This window comes from Tenrec ecaudatus, chromosome 1 (genome assembly GCF_050624435.1).
Source record: "Tenrec ecaudatus isolate mTenEca1 chromosome 1, mTenEca1.hap1, whole genome shotgun sequence".
Lineage (NCBI taxonomy): Eukaryota > Metazoa > Chordata > Mammalia > Afrosoricida > Tenrecidae > Tenrec > Tenrec ecaudatus.
In genome coordinates, this window is record NC_134530.1 from 55,564,479 (window position 1) to 55,583,811 (window position 19,333).

Sequence of the window (19,333 nt, forward strand, 5' to 3'; positions counted from 1 at the left end):
TGAACTAAAAGAACACTGGTCCTTTGTGTCCATCCACTGAGTGCTGTCCTGTATTGGGAAAGAAAGAAGACCAAGCCACCAGGGGTCCCTAGGTCACATGGTAACATCATCAACATTGCTTTCTCTCCAAAATTGATGTGACCTAGGGAGCCCTGGTGGTTCAGTGGTTAAGTGTGCTCCCCAACTAGACCTAAAGGTGAGGGATTACATATTTATAACCTAATAAACCTTTAGGGCAGTTTTACTCTGTCACATGGGGTCACCATGAGCCAGAAATTTGACAGGATGGCACCTAACATCTGGTGATAAACCATTGTTGATCCCACTGGCATATAGTTTATAAACTGTTCTTGCTTGTCCTTGCTTTTCCCACAGATCAAGACGACTGGAATGGGACCAGGCCGTCACTGAAGGCCCCTCCAGCTAGGCCAGTGAAGGGAGCATACAGAGAGCACCCATATGGACGTTATTAAAAACAAACATGAGGGGAAAATATCAGTTATGAGCAAAGTTGTTACTGATTTCTTGTATCTCCCAGGATTCCTGTTGCTTTACCCACAACAGACAAGTAATTGTCTAAGTGTTTTTCTTCGTGGTCCCCTTCTTTTCCCCCTTATTCCATTCTTACTCTGCATTCTGGCTTCTGTATGTAGTATTTTAAAATGAGTTAAAATAGATTTAGGAATATTGAATTAATTTTTTAAGTGTGTAGATGCTTTTTTTCTTTGTTGTTTAAATATAAACAGAAGTGTACCTTTTATAATTAAAATAAAAGTTGAGTTAAAAAAAAAACAAAAAACAAAAACAAAAGCCACAAACCTGTTAGTTTCAAAAGTGACATTGCTTGCTTAAAGGTTCTGAAGTTAAGGCTTGTTGACTTTCTTAGTTTGGATTTGAGGCATCCCGTAAAGTTGTAGTTGCAGAATCCCAAACTAGGCTACATTTCAAAATTCAGGGCTGTTTAAGGTTTAAAATCACAAACATTAACGGCAGTAGGTGCCACCATGTAAAAGTGAGCTCAGACGTCTCTAAAAATGTTTCCTTTAAAAGCACATGGCGGTTGAATGCTTAAGGTTAAATTTTAATATGAAAGATCCTCATGAATTAAATAGTTGATTCAATTTTTAACATTAACTGATTTAAAACAACAAAATTAGGTTTGTAAAACTGGCTATTTCCTTTGTGGGTTTTGAAATCTAGCCCCAGACATACAGTGTTGAGAGATACTTAGGGTGGGAGTCGGTTTTGAAGAGGTTGATTTGAGGGTGGGGCTGGCCACGGGTTGTGTTTGATGTAGAGCTTTTTAACAAGGAACAGTCTCTGAGCAATGATACTAATAATTAAATCTCAGTATTTAAAAACAAAGGCAAAGTATTGAGTCCACATGAGAGTCTACACTCCATAAAAGGCTCACCTGGACATGGGGGCCCAAAGCTTATGATTTCCCTACGTTGACGGTTGTCAATATTGCACTGTTCTCATGGTAGCTAGTTAAGTATGTCTCAACACTAGCATGATATAAAAAGGGACACTGCAGCTGAATGACAAAGGCATCAAAATCCACTTTGTACATAAGTTAAAGTCCTAATTGGATTTGTACCGTCCTCCCATTTTGTTCTTGGAAGATTAAATGCTACATGTGTAAGTCTGCCTAAATAGGTAGCTTAAACTTATGTCAAAATGTCTGCAGCAGTTTGTCAATAAAGTTTAGTCCTTTTTTAATCAAAGTAAATGTGATGAATTGTCATTTTTTTGGGTGGACAATAAAATAGTTTTCTCTTTCAAATAAACTTAAATTAATTCTAAAGTTAATGGGCTTGTTAAAAGTTGAAGGCATCTTAAAAGTGGTGGTGGGGTTTTTTTTTTTTTTAAGTTTACAAAAAAAAAGTTTATGGAGTTGTTAAGTTTTAGTTTAAAAATAGCCAAAGCTTTTTCACCCCCTGGAAGTTGTTGAAAACAATTTTACCCAATCCTGTTACAAGCCTTGATTTCTGGAGAGAACCCAGCTGAGCCAAACGTGGCTTGGTTCCCCTGCACAAGTCTCAATATTTAAAAAGCTGTGCCCCTAACTTAAACCATCTGTGGAGGTGCTGATGAGTGATGCCAAGTAACTCTTGAGAGCTTGGAAAGGAGTGGGTGACACCTGCCCTTAGACGGGATAATTTGGCCAACCCCAGGTGCTACTAAGCATTTCCTCTGCAGTCCCAGAAGTGCCGCTAACCACTCGACTGTACGGGGGCATGATAGGCTGCTTTTGCTACCCTCCTAACAGGCAAGAGGACATGCTGGAACGGGCTGGCTCTGTTTCTGCTTGATGTTAATTCTCCAGGTTTCATGCCTTCGAAACGAGAGCCGCCTAAACTGCTCGGGGGTGAAAAATCCTCTTGTATGAAATGCCAAGCTGCCTGCAGCAGTGCATGATGGACATTTTTTTTCTTTTCTTTTTAAAACACACCAACAAAACATTGTATTTGTAGATTGTGATAAAGTGTAAATAACTGAATTTTCCACCGTGGTTTGAAGTCAGCTTTCAGGGCATTATGTCTTGTTTTGATGAAAAGAGATCACTCTATACCCCCTTTTTAAAGGAAAATTATCGCAAGAGAATCAGGATGTGTAAAGCTAACATGCATCGCAAAAAGCCAAAGGTAACCTAAATGTCTGATTTTAATAGCACATATTTCTCTTTTACATAAACTGTGACAGCAACTTGCATAAACAATTCTTTAGCTGTTAATTTTAATGTTAAAACTTTGCAAAACATGTTTAATAAAATAGCTGTAAAAAGAAAAACCATATGCTACCGCATAAATTAGCCATAACTCTTAATAATCCTGCCCATCACAAGTGAAACTGTAATGTAACCTGGGCACAAAGTCTTGACATCTTAAATGCCACATTGTAAAATTTCAATGACTGTAGACTAGACTTCCTGCTGCTCCCCAAAGTAAAGCTTTCTGCTCAGCTATTTTAAAATGTACGAGGATGAGCCCCTGTAGGTCCCCATATTGATACTCACAATGAAATGTTACTTAAAATCCCTTTAAAGGTGCATGTTTCTCTCCTGTAATGTGTAAACTGCATGCAGGATCTCTATCTTTTGTTGTATATGTCTTTTAGAACTTCCTCTTCCAAAGAGTGATTGCTTGTGTCTCCATTTGCAGGTGATTGAAAGCTCCTGAGGGATTTTCTGGGCCGGATGGGTTGTAAAGACCCTTTTCAGGTATGTCAAGATAGCTTTCCACCACTGATGTCGGACTTTTTCATAACTGTAAAGCAGTTAATACCGGAAGGTGGTCAGTGAACTAGTCTCTCAGTCATTCATACCATATTTACAACCCAACTTCACTTCTGGTTTGGTTTATTAAGTTTACTTCTCATGGTTGTTAAATCCAGGGAATGTCTGCTTAGCATCTATTGATTTCCATTCTTATTTAACCTGTCAATAGCTTGTTGAGGGCACTGTTTATTGGCTTTAAACAACAAAGTGGTTAACTCAGATTCTTAAACATGGCTGTTGGAGGTGCAAAATGGTATGAAAAACTGCGGGTTAGTGGTGGTTGGGAATTGTCAAAAAAACTAAAATCAGAACTGCCATGGCAGTTCTACTTGTAGGCCTAAACCTGAAAGACCTAGATTTGTATTCCGATGTTCGTTTATAACACTGTTCCAAGCTGGAAAGTGGTAACAACCTGGGGGGTGGTACATTACAATGGAATACTAATCAGCCAGTAGGAGAAATGAACTCTTCATACATAGTGTACAGTGTGGATAAGGCCTGAGGATAGTATGCAATAAGCCAATCATGGCATATATTTTTAGTGGTTACCAGGAAGGTGTGGGAAGATTAGCAGTGATTGAAAAATCACATTAAAGGTAAGGCTGTTCATTCGACTTACTGTAATTGCTCTTAGTAAATTGTACACCAGTTAAAAATAAGACTATGATATGTTTATACCAATGATAAACTATAGCTGCTAAGACTGCTTATTTTACAGCCAAACCCCTCATTGAATTTGGTACCTTGCTTTGGAAGTTGAGAATCATAGTTTGATTGGATAACTCAGTTAATGAACCAACGTGTTTGGTGCTTCTGTTCTACTTCCTGGTTCACTGCGTAGGACATGGGGTTTTCATAACTTGTAAGTGGCCATCCAGGGCACAACAATGATCTATTCACCTAAAAGAACAAAGGAAGAAAACGAGATGGCTCCGTGAAAAACTGATCAAAAGGGAAAGAAATGTAGACCAGACTTTTTGTGTTCTCTGGAACTAGGGAGGGATGTATAAACTCTCCTGAGAACTGAAGCTCAGGAAAAGAGTTGAATCGTTCTTCCTGAGATCAACTTTAAACCTTAAATCGAAAATAACCGCTAAAGCCATCTTAAAACAGAACAATAGTTTTAACTTAACTAGTAAAAAGGGCCTACGTTTAGCATTCGGCATTTTTTTAAAACTATGGAATCTAAACTATACAGGAACCATAGGAGGCATTGAGCTTAAATTAGTAAGGGAAAGAATGCCAATGCATTGTACATGTAGAAACTTGAATTATTGTGTATTCTCAAGAGAGGGAGGCTTTTTCTGTGTCAGCTTTGGAAGAAAGACTGTCTCTTGAATTTTGCCACCTGGGTGATCATATGGCATGGCCTCTCGCTATCTCCTCTGCTCTCAACATCAAGAGATTGACACTGTACACTAACCCTGCCTAATATATATAATAAAGACAATCAGTTCCAAATGGGATTATAGAGTCTGTTTAGTGACTTGAAATAAGTCCCTTTCCTTCCTACAAGCTCTGGTGGTGGTGCGGTATATATGGGTCTGTGGTCCGCATGGTCTGCTGTTAGAAAGCACCAGCAGCTCCTTGGGAGGAAGACTGGACTGTTAAACTCCTGTCAACAGCATCTCGGGACCCACAGGGGCGTCACTATGAGTCAGCATTGACTTGTTGGCGGTGAGTTTTGAACACATCTTCCTGAATCTTTTATTTTCATAATTGGAAGGTGGTGGTGATAATGTATACTTCATATTGGTTGACTAACTGGAGGATAATCCTAAATATAGCTTCTCGGATTTCAGGTCACACATGCACAGCTTATTGCTAACAAAAAGTACATAAACGTGTCTCGGATCACTGCATGACTGCAAACAAATTCAGTAATACACTTGTTTTCATCTTTTTAGGTGCCTTCAAAAGAAAAGGTTATTTTTTTGTGCTCTGGGAAAAAAAACATTGAGGTGAGGGCTAACATCAAATTTTTAACAAAAGTCATGCATTTTCCCAAATCGTTGAAGCTTCATAGCAAGTTTATAGACTGTTGACCACATAACAGTTTTCAGATGGATCAAGTGTTTAAAGATCAGGAAGCCTTTAAAGATGAGTCAAGAGAGGAATGATTGTCAGCCGTAATGAGTGAAGTAAGTCCAGAAATTGGTGGAGAAACTCTGGAATTACCCTTGATGCAATAGCTACTGCAGTTGGAAGCACATGATTTTGCATTTTTCAGTTTTAACATCCAAGTTTTCAGCACAATGAATATCAAAAGCATTGCTCAAAGATCAGCTAACTCAAAAAGTTGATCTTTCCATTATCCTTTAAAGAAAAACGAAGCCTCTCACAGAGGGGTCTAGGGGAGATGAGTCAGTCAGGGTGCGATGTAGCACCAATGAAGAATACAGCTTTCCTCCAGTTCCTAAATGCTTCCTCCCCGCCAACTACCATGATCCAAATTCTACCTTGCAAGTCTGGATAGAGCAGAGGATGTACACTGGTGCAGATAGGAGCTGGAGACACGGAATCCAGGGCAGATGGTCACTTCAGGACCAGGGGTGTGAGGTGATACTGGGAGAGTAGAGGGTGAGTGGGTTGGAAAGAGGGAACCGATTACAAGGATCTACATGTGACCTCCTCCCTGGGGGACAGACAACAGAAAAGGGGGGGGGGGTTAAGGGAGACGCCGGACAGGGCAAGATACGACAAAATAACAATTTATAAATTATCGAGGGGGAGGGAGGGGAAAAAGAGGACCTGATGCAACGGGCTTAAGTGGAGAGCAAATGCTTTGAAAATGATGAGGGCAAAGAATGTACAGATGTGCTTTATATATGGATTGTGTTAAAGAGTTGTATGAGTCCCTAATAAAATGTTTTTAAAAAGAAAATACTGTGACGGAAGAAGAAAAACGAAGCTAGTGACTATATATAGAATGAGTTGCATTTGGACATGTCTTAAATTTACCAGTATTATCCAAAGAGCATGGTCCATTCAATACTTTTGCTTTTGCAATCTGCTGGGCCAGTTAAATTCAAGGCAGGTCAGTCAGTCAGTCCAAGGGGGTGGGGATTTTTTTGAATTCCGAAAGGTTAACTCTGGATAGATTTTTTTTCTCAAATTCCATTGGACGGAACTGTGGGCTTAGTAGTAAATCGTTTTAAGAAAATTGGATAATAGCAATACAGTTGTACTGAAGATTTCCCCCATCGCAACCATGCCCCTGCTGAGTCTTCAAGAGAAATAAGGACTGTCCTAGGAGAATTTCATTGGGAAACCAAATCTACTTCCTGATCTGCGCCTTTAGACTCTTCCCCAACTCTACAGGCAGTGAAAGGGAGACCGTTTGAGTCCCTCGATTCAACTTGGTATAAATCAATGCACAGGATGTTAGGGCAATTTTGGAGAAATGAAGGGTCTGTCAAGAAAGGGTAGCTTCACAATTGGTTATTTTTGTTTAATAATGCTTGCTGTGGGTTTGTCTTAATTTATTTTCATTACAGAAGAACCCTGGTGGCCTTCTCATGTAAGCATTGGACTATGAACCATGCTGCGGTTCAAACCCAACAGCCACTCCCAGGGCGAAAGAAGAGCCTAACTACTCTCTAGAAAGTAGACAGCTTTAGAAACTACGTATATGCTCGAGTATAAGTCGACCCCAATATCAACCAAGGCACCTAATTTTACCACAAAAACAGCATTGAAAAATGTGCTGAAAAACTCGGCGAATACAAGAGTATATACGGTATATAGAGTCACTGAGTCCGAATTTACTCCGCATTATATCCAGCCTGAACCGCTGGCAGTGTATTGCTGCAATTGCTCTTGGAATGGATACAAGCATGGATCTCTTCCAGTCAGTTGGCCAAGTAGCTGTCTTCCAAATTTCCTGGCATAGCCAGTGAGTGCTTCCAGTGCTTCATCAGCTTGTTGAAACATTTCAATTGGTGTTCCATCGATTCCTGACGTTTTTGGTGTCCTTTGAACTTATTTCTGTAGCACATTGGTTCAAGCCTTCATGTTGTTTGAAGCCATTAAGGAAATAGCTGGTGGATGTGTCCTTCTGTTAGGGTTAGTGGGGCACTGAGGAGAAGAGATCCATCTGGATAGGGAAGCGGTACATAAAGCCTTTATGGGGAGATGGTGTAACGTTTGCCTCAGCTGTGCGCCTCAGATCTGGATGATGTTGAGACATTAGGCAGCGTGGTCCTGGCTAGAGTCCTAGGAAGTCATAAAGTTGGATGTTGGCTGCATGAATGGCTTGAAATTTTAGAGTTAATTGAGTCTCAGTTCTTCAGAACAAAGACTTTTGGGGAGACATTTTTGCATTTATATGCCCAAACCTGCCAGTGGACTCCCTTCCCTGGATATGTTAATTCTTTGGTGATTCTTTCTAGCTATTGCTACCTGTAATTTTTCATTATATCTCTGTTGCAAGCTTTAGTGCAGTGGCTCTCAACCTTCCTAATGCCGTGACCCATTAATACAGTTCCTCATGTTGTGGTGCCCCCCCCCCAGCCATAAAATTACATTTGTTGCAACTTGATAACTAGTTTTGCTACTGTTACAAATTGGGGGAGATCGCAGTAAAAGGGAGGGGCCCCACCCACAGGTTGAGAACCGCAGCTTTAGAGGCAAGCAAGATGTGAGCATCATTCCTAGCTCTGCTTCATCTTAGCCTTTGTTTCTTTAGACAAAATAAACCCCTTAGCCCCTCTCAATGCTGCTTTTGAAACCTACCCACTGCCATCCACTTAATTCAGATTCCAGTGACCCTTCAGGGCAGAGTAGAACTGCCCCCCAAGGTTTCTGAGGCTGTGAGTCTTCACAGGAACAAACAAGCTTCATCTTTCTCCCTCAAAGCAGCTGTTGGGCTTGAACCACTGAATTTTGCACTTAGCATCCCAACCTAGTATATGACCAGGGAGCCAAAGTTGATAGTAACTGCTAACATCATTATGTGACAGGTAAGCAAAGCACTTGATAAAGATGATTATCTCATTTAGCTTTTGCTCTTTTAAAAATTAAGGCTAGATTTTTTTTTTTTTACTCATTTAAGCCATCTTAAGGTTCCTATAATTCAGTGGGTTTTGCTATGACCATCTCCCTCCCTGCCATGGAATCAATTCTGACCCACAGCATCCTAATAGGACGGGATAGAACTACCCCTTTGGGGATTCTGAAGTTACACATCTTCACCTGAGCAGAAAGCCTCATTTTTCTCCCACAGAGCAGCTGGTGTTTCCCAACTGTTGATCTAGCAGTTAGCAGCTCTGTGGGTAATAGGGTACAACACCAAGGCTTTTGTGCAGTTGTAACCACTGTATAATTCTAGACCATTTCCAGCACGAAGCCTTGAAAGTCTTAATAGGCACCTCCAAATGGACCCTTGCATACTAATCTACCTCCTGTTTCAGTGGATATGCACATTCTGTTTCAGGAGAAACAAAAATAGGGATTTTCTAATTAATATAAATTTTAAAAATGCTATTTTAGTCTCTGTGTAGCCCATAGCCTACCAGTTTATAGCCTCTGATTGGCTGATAACTAATATAAAGGGCATTTAAATATTTTAAGTAATTATTTCTAAGACATTCTTTTTTAAAACCGTGAATCGTTATGTGAGCAGACAGGCTCATCTTTGTCCCTTGGAGCAACGAGTGAGTTTGAATTGCCCACCTTGACTTTTAACAACCTGCGGTTCAATCTGCAGCGCCACCAGTGCTTCTCTCGGCCCTGTGATGCACGAATCTGTTGGTGTGTTTCTATGAATTTGCCTGTGTTAGGTGTTGCATAAAAGTAGAATCTGTGGTCTTTTGAGATTGGCTGTTTTTGCATGGCAAGTTTTCAAGGTTCATCCACGTCATATAGTCTCTCAGTACTTCATTCCTGTCTTTGTAGAACAGTATTTCAGGGTATTGCTGTACCAGATTTCAGATCTAGCCGTCTTTAGGTAGACATTTAGATTCTTCCCACTTTGCGATTATCGTGAATGGTGCTGCTGTGAAGACTCATTATAAACCCTGTTGAGGTTTCATTTCATCTTCTAGGGTATATCTCAGTGAAAGAGTTAGTAGGTCGCAGACTAATTTTTTGAGGCACTACCAAACTTTAATAGTGACTGCTATTTTACTAGTTACGCATTAAGAGTTTCAATTTTTCCACCTCATTTTATATTTTTTGGTAGTCATCATAGTGGGTGTGAAATGGGGTAACACTGAGTTTTTTCACTAGTGACTGCTGTTGAACATCTTTTCAAATGCTTACTGGCCATTTGTAAGAGCTTTGGTGGTTCACCAAGTAAGCACTCGGCTATTAACCCAGGGGTCCATGGTGTGAACCCATCAGCCACTCTTCAGGAAAGACACTGGCGGTCTGCTTCCATACAGACTGACAGCCCTATAGGGAAGTTCTGAGTGATAATCTCCCATACAGACGCCGAGTTAGAATCGATAATTGGCCTTTATGTATTTTCTTTTTAGAAATGTTTATGCAAAAAAAAAAGAAATGTTTATGCAAATAATCTCCCTAGTTTACAATTTGATATTTGTTGCTATTGAGTTTGTAAGAGTTGGTCATGTATTCTGGGTACCAGACCCTTATTGTAGGCAGGATTACAATTTTTTCCTCTATACTCTGGGTTGTCTTTTCAGTTGAGAGGGTCCTTTGTACAAAATTTTGATTAATAATGAAGTCTAATTTATCTCTTTATTTTACCTTACTTGCACTTGTAATGACACATCTAGGCTTTAGATTAGTTTTGCAGTCTGTATGGTGTTTGGTAGGATACTTGCATATGTCTATACCATTTTCCCAGCACCGTGTTGAAAACCTTATTATTTCTTCCGTTAAATCATTTTGGCACCCTTGTTGAAAGCAATTGACCGTTCACGTAATAGGTCTGTTATCTTTTTAAAGGAGTGGTTAAGCTTTCAACTGCTAACCCAAAGGTGAGTGGTTTGAACACACCACTGCATCGAGAGAGAGATGTGGCAATAAAGTTGTACCGCTTCGAAACCCTCTGGGATAGCTCTACTCTGTACTCTCTCCTGTTAATGTGCTATCAGTCAGAATCGACAGCAATGGATTAGTTGATGTTTGTTTGTTTTCTCTTTTGAAATGTTCCTACTAGCGTGTCTCAGAAATGGTACTTAGAACACACTTGAATTTCAAGACAGATTTGTTATATGATTGAATAAATAAGTTGAATTTGAAATGTGTTCATTTATAAACAATTTATCTAAGGTCATATAATTCTTAATTTCTGTTTTTCAGATGATTACAGCACCTTTTTAAAAAAATCATTTTATTGGGGGCTCGTACAGCGCTTCCTACAATCCATCCATACATCCATTGTGTCAAGCACATTTGTACATTTGTTGCCATCATCGCTCTCAAAACATTTGCTTTTTACTTGAGCCCCTGGTATCAGCACCTCATTCTTTCCTTTCCGCTCCCCCCTCCCTCAATAATCCTTGATAATTTATACATTATTATTTTGTCATATCTTATACTGTCCGACGTCTCCCTTCACCCACTTTTTCTGTTCTCCATCCCCCAGGGAGGAGGTTATATGTAGATTCTTGTAATCAGTTCCCCCTTTCTACCCCACCTTAGCTCCACCTTCCCGGTATCACCACTCTCAAACAGTGGTCCTGAAGGGTTCATCTGGCCTGGATTCCCTGTGTTTCCAGTTCCTATCTGTACCAGTGTAGTGAGTATTCTATTTTAAGGAGTTTTAAGTGCTTAGCTACTATATAAAAGATTGGAAAGAGCCTTGTTGATCCGCATCCCAAAGGTCACAAAACATGAAAAACTTGAAATCCCTGCCATCAGGTGGATTCCAATTCATAGACCTCAAGGACAGAGTAGAGCTATCCCTGTGGGTTCCCGAGACTGACTCTTAAGAGAGTAGAAGCTTCATCTTTCTCTCCCGTTGACTGGTGCTTTCGAACTCCTGACCTTGCCATGCGTTGGACTCTACATGAAAGAAGCTGCTACTAGGATAGTGACACGGATTCATCGTGGTGGCACAGCAGGTCTGCAGAAAGGTCTTCATGAAACTTGGGTTCTCAAGCCCAGTCTTTACAATGAAAGCATGCATCACTTTGATTCCAAAGGCCATTGATTATAAAAAATGCATCATTATTTTAAGTACTTAAAAATTTATATGTACCAACTTAAAAAGTGGTTTCTTGTCACATCCATTGTAAGTCGTAACCTGATTTTAGAGATGTTAAAATTGGAATAATTTCTCCTGTGTTTTATTAATGTCTATTGGGGACCCTTGGCGGTGTAGTGGTTATAAGTTGGAATGAAATCTGCATGATCAGCAGTTCGAAAGCACCAGCAATTCCTCCTGAGAAAAGAATTGCTGGGCTTTCTACTCCCGTAAAGAGTCTCAGAAACCCACCGGGGATTCACTGTAAATCAACATCGTGGCAGTAGGTTTGGGGTTTTTTTAAATGTGTATCGAGCATTTACTGTGCACCATTCCCTATTCTCTCCATCCATGAAGTAGATATAAAATGGAGTGCCAGAAAAACTTAAGTTAATTATATATAGCAGTCTCTCCCTTTTCCCCCCAGACTGGGAATTTGGGGACCATTGATAATCTCTGTGGTTGGAAGCTGTGCTCTGATGGTAGTGTTAATCAAGGCTTTGCTTTACCGCCATTTGCATAAGCCATCGACCTTTTTCTCGACCTACGTGTTCCTGCTGTGCACCAGATGAACAGCCAGTGCGTGTCTAACACAAGCAATCGCCTGATGAATATTTAATGGCCTGGGGCAGCAGGTGTTGGGTGGAGAGGAGGTAGTGCACCTCACTATCTTTTGTTTCCTGACCTGGCTTTCCAAGCCCCCTGGCTCTACACCTTCATCTTATTGTGACCTGATGATGGTTCGGACCTCTGAAGGGGCTACATTCAGGCAGCAAACCAGGTCCTTTTTCCTGGGTAATGGAGCGGAAATGTTAACTGGCAGAACTCAGCATTACGAGCCTTGGGCAAGGGTCATTTACACCACAGTTTGTCCTGACCCTGGAGTGGAGGCTGTGTTCTTATTTGGTGTCCAGCCAGCTGCATCTCTTAGCAAAAGTGGGAAACTTGCATTCTGAAGAGACTTGTATTCATAGGCTGCTGGAGTTTAGCTTCAGGTAATTTACATGACTTGATTTCAGATGCAACAGGCTCTTCGCAGTGTAATTCTCATTCTGGCCTCTAATGTCTTTGCCATTGTCTTAGGATCTCAGCCAAGAGAATGAGCAGGAAAGAGTTCTCAGGTGCACCGCCTTTTGAGGCACACTCCGCTCCCCTTCACCTAAACTTAGGAACATGCACTCCAAGGAGGCCGCCTCACTTCCAGACAAATGTGAGGAACGTGCAGCCACTCCAAACAAAGGCAGCTCACTTGAGATCTTTGCAGGCAGAGTCTAAGACAGGGCCTGGCTATCAGCCCAGGTTAATTGGCTACTAAGCTGGCCACCATGCCAGATACTTGGGTGAGTGCTATTCAGGGCTTGATGGACTGCATTAAGATTGCTAAGATGGCGGTTTCCTTGTCATCCTGTGGAGCCGGTCTGTCTCTTCCAGGACACCTGAGGCATGTCAGAACTTGAGATCCTCAAGCTTGAATTCAGACACAGGGCTCTCAGAACCCAGCCTTCATGCTTTCTGCTAACCTTCCTCTGGAACTCTGCCTGGGGAAGGAAAAGGATAAGTGTTCCCCGCCTCTGCCTTATTGGGGTTGAGATGTAGGAAACACATTTCGCACCTGCCTTTAAGAATTGAAATGCCATTTGCCCAGCTAAGATCCTTTATCCCCTTCCCTACAGAGATCGGGACAAATGGCTCCTTTCAGTGTTTCATGTATCACCTAGTTACTAGAAGTGATGCGAAGCACCAGAAGTGGTAAACAAAAAGGAGAAAATGGTCCCTAACCTCGTGGTACTTCCAGTAGAGTAGGAGGGAGACACTAAACCAAATCTCTTAAATGTAATTGTGTTGAGTTCTGTGGAGACAAGAACTAGGTATTGTAACATCCAACAGAGAAACAAGCTGGTCAGGTTTGCCTTGTGCTAATGGGGTTAAACTGACAGCTAAAGGAAATTAAGTAGAAGGCTAGAAGGAAGGATATAGAACTCATTCTCTGGAGGAGTGAGGAAGGGCTGAGGCAAGCTCAAGGTAGCTAGCTGGTGAGGAGGTCTGGCCCTAACTCTGAAGGCCACTGAATTTACAATGACATTAGATTTCTAATTTTAATACTCTACATGCTGCTACATGGAGAAAGGGTTTTGTGGTTCAGGAAGCTTTGTATTAGTCTAAGCAAGAAAAGAAGAGCATCTGTAGTCAGATTAACACCTGTGAAAATGTAGAGGCGGGAATGGGTTTCAGGACCATTCAAGATTTAGGACAAGCCTTATTGGCGCCTTGAGTAAATTAGCTGTGGGAGAAGGTGGGCTTGGGGGTGTCTGCTCCAACCCCACTCATTCTCAACAATATGTATATATTTTTTCCATTTGTTTTGACTCTTCTGGTACCTGTTACCTGATTCTATCAACACCTCATGATCACACAGACTGGTGTATGTGACAGGTTTTGATGTGAAGTCATGCTCCAGGTTTAGGCTGTCCCCTTTGGACCACACTTAGTGTTTGGAGCAGTAATACGTTCTGCATAAGGACAGACAGATCCCTCCACTCTAGAACCAAGGAAATATATAATACTGATGATACAAAGAACTTTAAAGCTCTGGGTTGATTAAAAATTTTTTTTTTTTACTTCCCGCATTGCAAGAGGGCAGGAAGCTTTCCCCCCCATTTGAATCCCTGAAAGTACTAAAACCCCAGTGCAGACATGGGCAAGGCAGATCAGAACACAAAGCACCATCTTCACTGCCAGACCGCCGCACCAGGAGAGTCAACAGGCTGTTTTTAACCCTGTGGACCTAGAGACCTGTGTTCGGAATGGAACAAGTTGTACTATGGGAAGAGGAGATTATAAGGGAGGTCCCTGGGCAAGGGGTAGGAGGCTGAGAAGACCCCTTGTTACAATCACTTTGTGTATCTTAATTTACTGCCTTATGTCTTTGCAGGTATCAGAGGACTCTGGAAGCCAGGAGAACTACCTGCTGTGTCAAGGCGGGCCTAAGGCATTTGCTGGACACAGAAAGAACATGGACAGTCTTGCTCCCACCCTTTGACCTGACTTACTGAGAGTCAGCCAGGATCCCTTAGGAGTGTCTAGGCACAGAATGGAGTACTTAGGGCTACAGGGGACTGTGTTGCTACCTGTTAAACCCGTTCAGGACTTTAAAGAGTTAAAAGGGACTTACAGAATCCCCAGCACTGCCTCTGGAGCTAAGCTGAGTGTCCTCAGTCCTCAGCGGAGCTGCCAGGTGAACACCCCCCACCTCCTTGGCCCCCAACCTGCCGTAGTTGTGTTGTGGGTGCTAGACTGTGAGCCCACGGTTGCTTCCAGAGAGAGCTCCCCTGACCACTCACACGTGCACACCAGTAACATAAAGAAAGCCAGATGAGGTTAATTTACTTGTGGGAGAATTATTTAACCTGCGAACCCACGTTTCTCTTCGTTGTTGAATACCAGGCTTGTGCAAAAAGTTCTGGAAAAGTAGGGCTCTGCTGACCATTCCTCCTCCCCGAGTTGCTGGCCCTGAGGAACTCAATAAAGGTTTGGTCAAGTGATGAATCATCCCACTCTAGCGATAGCTTCTCTCCGATTTGGGGGGCCTCCAAGCACCCCTCACCCAGCTTTCACTGCCCCCCAGCTGTGTGCAGTCGTAACAGTTTGTCTTAACGTTCTGGAAAGTCCGTCTTTGCTTGGCTTTTGATTTCCTATGGCTTACACCAGACCAATTTTATTTTATATGTTTAATGACTCATTTTATTGGGGGCGCGTAAAGCTCTTATAACAATCCATACATCACTTGTATCCAACATATTTGTACATATGTTGCCATCATTTTCTAAACGTTTACTTGATGCTTGAGCCCTTGGCATCAGCTCTTTCCCCTCCCCCACCCTTGTGGACACCCCCAATAAATTATACATAATTATTTTCATCTCTTATACCACCCGCTGTCTCCCTTTGCCCAAGTTGGAGCTGTTTGTCCCTGGGGTGGGGGGGAGGGCACATTTCATGTCAATCATTTAGTCAGTTCCCTACTTCTCCCCATCCCATCCTTCCATGGGTACCACTACTCCCATTACTGTGCATGAGAGGTGAATCTGTCCTGCATTTTTTTGTGTTGAGAGCTCTTACCTGTATCAGTACATGCTCTGGTCTAGCCAGCTTTTTAAGGTAGAACTGGCATCATGATAGTCGGGGAAGAAGTATTAAAAAACTTGAGTGTTGTGTGTTCCGTCGGTGCTAAGCTGCACTCGTGCTTTCCTTGTGCCACTTCTGTGAGGAAAGTCCAATGATCTGCAGATGGGCGTGGGTCTCCATTCCAACCCCATCGGTTGCATCAATGTATTTGTTTTAGGCCTTCTGATAACCTGATCCTGTGCACACCACCTGATCACACAGGCTGTTGTGCTTCTATGTGGGTTTGTTGCTTCCCTGCTAGATGGCAGTTTGTTTAACTTCAAGCCTCTAAGACCCCAGACCTATATCTTTCAATAGGTGGGCACCATCAGCTTTCTTCACATTTGCTTATGCACCCATTTTGACTTCAGTGATCATATCAGGAAAGTGAGCACCATGGAATGCCAGGTTATTAGAACAAAGTTTTTTTTGTGTTGAGGGAGTACTTGAGTAAAAGCCCAGTGCCCATCTGCTACCTTTATACTTAACATATAAATATATGTATGTAGACATCTCTATAGCTTTTTCCCCTAGTTCTGTATTTTATTTTCCTCCTGTCCCATTATCATTAAACTCTCAGTACTTTCGCTGGGCTACACTGCCATTAATCAAAAGCAGCCTTTGTACACCCTCTTCGCTATCGATTTTAGATCTCATCGCTTTACCCTAGGTTTCTCCTACCACCTCTCCCATGTCCTCCGGAGCCCTTGGCTCCATTGTTCTCTCCTCAGGATTGGTTATCCTGCCTGTCTTATGTGGATAAGCATGAGAAAATTTTAAAGCCTATTAATAGTTGCAGGTCTGGCTGCTGAGTGTTCTCCAACGGTTCTGGGGAAGTGCCAAGTCCTGCCCACTGATTCTGACTTGTTTTCAGGATTCCTTGGGTTTCCTGAGGTTCTTCCTGCCAGAGGCTGCTGACTTGTAGTGGCCTGCCCTATAGGACAGAGTAGAACTGTCCCTGGGCATAGGCCCCTAACGATTGCACAAGCAGCCCTAGAGCCGTAATGGGTTATGACAGGCTGCTAACCACAAGGTCAGAGGTTTAAAGCCACCTGCAGCTCAGGAGAAAGACTAGGATGTCCAATCGCATAGAGTTGAAATCTCGGGAATCCACAGAGGGAGTTCAACCCTGTCCTGTAGGGTCACTGAGGCAGCGTAGACCGGTGGTTCTCAACCTGTAGGTCAAGACCCCTTTGGGGGTCAAATGAACCTTTCACGGGTCACTTGATTCATAAGAGTAGCTATTATCAAGTAGCAACGAAAAATTGTATGGTTTGGGGGTCACACTGGTGTAGACTTAATGGCAGTGATCTTTTTGAGACTACGCTTCTGAATATCTAGTTACTTAGTCTTAACAGGGAAAAAGCTTTAGGGTGAGAGGTTAACATTTGTTGTACATGGGCATTGTATTAAACTTAATTCATTCTTAGCAGTAGCAGAGGACATAATGGGGACAGGGTGGGGGGAGATACCACACAAAACCACTGCCATGGAGTTGATTCTGACTTTCAGTGACCTAAATCTGAGATTTCTGTCTTCAGAGACAAAGTAAACCTAACTACTCCTTAGGGTTTTCAAGATTACAAATATTTACATTAGCAGATCGCCTCTTTCTCCTGCACAGTGACTGTGATTTCGAAGCACTGACCTGAGTGAACTGACTTGACAATGAGTTGGGTTTGGGTGTGTACCAGGAATTGCTGGGTGGTACAAATGGTTTATCCTCAACTACTAACCTAGTAGTCAACAGTTAAAATCTGCCCAAAGGTACATAGGAAGAAGGGTCCGAGCCCTCTCCTTCCAGAACTTCGCAGTCACTGAGGGACTAATTGCCGCACAGCCCACTGTGAAATTCTTTGTGGGGCATGCCCCATTATCTTGTTCAACCTTCATTTGACTCAGTACTTTCGGCTACACTGCACTTAAACCCCATCAATCATTCTACGATTTTTTTGATGTGTGTACTGTTACGATTTAATCCTCTGACCCATTTTTCCTATTTTGCATATTAAGTATTAAGGCTCAAGGGAAATCAATAATTTGTTTAAGATTAGAAAAAGGTCTGTCAGACTTTATATTCCCAATGGTGGCCCTCTATACCTATTTTGGGTTCGAAGCAGTAAAGCATTGTGTTGGTGACACAAAGAACTCCCAACCATGGAGCCATTGCTTACCACAGCAACTCCTTAGACGCAGGTAGAACTGTCTGTGAGCTTCCCAGGCTGCACAGCAGTAGAATGCCCTGCCTTCCTCCTGTGGGGCAGCTGGTCATTCCAGTTTACCAACCTTGAGGATGGCATCTTAACATGTAACCACTACACTACTAGGCTCCCTGACTGACACCGTAGGTGACAAAGGATCAGGTTTAGCCAAGATGAGGAAAGTTCTCAAGATGTAATGCTAAAACCGGGGAAGTTCCAGGCACACTAGATGGGCTTGTCACTAGAGGCTCTCAGTCCAAGGCTGGCCACTAAGACTGTTTTCTTTGCCTCTGGCCCCCTAGGCCTAGGCCTCGCCTTGTGGCCAGCGTTCCCTCCCTTGCATTTAAAGACCTGCTTTCATGCAGCAAGGGAGAGGATTGGGGTGGGGAGCTAGGGAGTCATGACAGCTGGTTATAGGGTGGTAGGAACTCAGCCTTCCTCTACCTCTTGCCCCACCTGGTAAGGTCCAGCTCTTTGGGAAGCCAGTGCTAGGTCCCTGGGCTGGATACCTACGTGAAAATAATAGAAGCTTACAGGAAATTTAGCCCATCACTTGGTATGTATTTTCTGGGCCTGTCTCCACCAGCCAAGTAGAGTAGCAGTCCGTGCTCACTGAGGGATCGGAAAAGTGAATGCAGTGTGTGGTGCCTGGAACAGGGCCTAGTCATTCTCCACATGGGAGTTTCCGTCCTCCTTTTCACCAGGCCTGTCCTGGAGTCTCACCAACAGGCTGCCTCTCTGCCCATCGCCACTTAGGCCCTGAGGGGATCCTCCGCAGACAGCTCTGGCCCACCCAGCTGCCTGCCTGTCAGTCACTGCCTCAGCACACCGAAAGGATGACACCAACCTGCCTTCCTCCCCTCCCAAGCCTCTGAGCTGTTTTGAGCCATAAATATTTTAGCTGGGGCTTTCTCGGGCTGTTGCCAGGGTGATGGGCTCTCTGGGGGCGGGTGGAAGTGGGGGAGAAGCTGGCAGCAGAGCTGGTCCTGAAGGACTGGAAATAGTGTTGGTCCACTGCCCGTGCTGCTGGCAGCTGATCGAAGGCTGTGCCCCTGTCCGCCTGGCTGTCCCTGCTGGGGCCCCTCAGAGCTGCTGTTTCTGGTTCTTCACCCAACTTGGCCCCGAGAGCTGCTAGCTAGCTGCCTTTGGGTAGATGACCTGTCTCGCCCTTCAGCCCAACATCTCTTAACAAAAATCCTTGCTTACCTCAATAGAGGGAAGTGGAGAAGATGAAAATAGAGGTTTTATGAAAATCGTATGAAACCACTAGGCTATTAACTCATGACTAGCAGAGGCTAGTCCTCTCACCCCTTAAGGCTGTGCTTGGGTTTTCCCCAGTGCCTGGTGGATGCCATGCTTACAGGTGTATGTCAAATATGGTACTTCCTCTTCCCTCATGTAACTGCCCACTGCCTTAGGTTCTCAAGCCTTGTGAGGCTACCTAGCCTGACACAAGGATTTGATGAAAACCACTGTGGTCTAAGTTCAAAATGCCCAGGTGCCCAAACCCAATCTAACCCCCATCCCATGGAC

General features: G+C 43.0%; 1 protein-coding gene across 5 annotated transcripts in view; it reads left to right on the forward strand.

Annotated features, from left to right (window-relative positions):
* Nucleotides 1–15,348, forward strand: part of KHDRBS1 (KH RNA binding domain containing, signal transduction associated 1) — a 38,492-nt gene extending 23,144 nt beyond the window's left edge. Inside the window, exons 9-12 of one of the 5 annotated variants that reach the window (XR_012784991.1) lie at nt 376–568; nt 3,165–3,223; nt 3,823–4,957; nt 14,368–15,348. Coding sequence is in view for 1 of the 5 variants with exons in the window: in XM_075553424.1 (XP_075409539.1) it covers nt 376–473 (98 nt within the window). In the remaining 4 variants the exon portion in view is untranslated. Of the gene's footprint in view, nt 1–375; nt 2,576–3,164; nt 3,224–3,822; nt 4,958–5,187; nt 5,242–14,367 lie in introns of those variants that run through there. The other 4 variants (XR_012784994.1, XR_012784990.1, XR_012784989.1 and 1 more) reach the window with 4 other exon arrangements.
* Nucleotides 15,349–19,333: the final 3,985 nt, after the last annotated feature.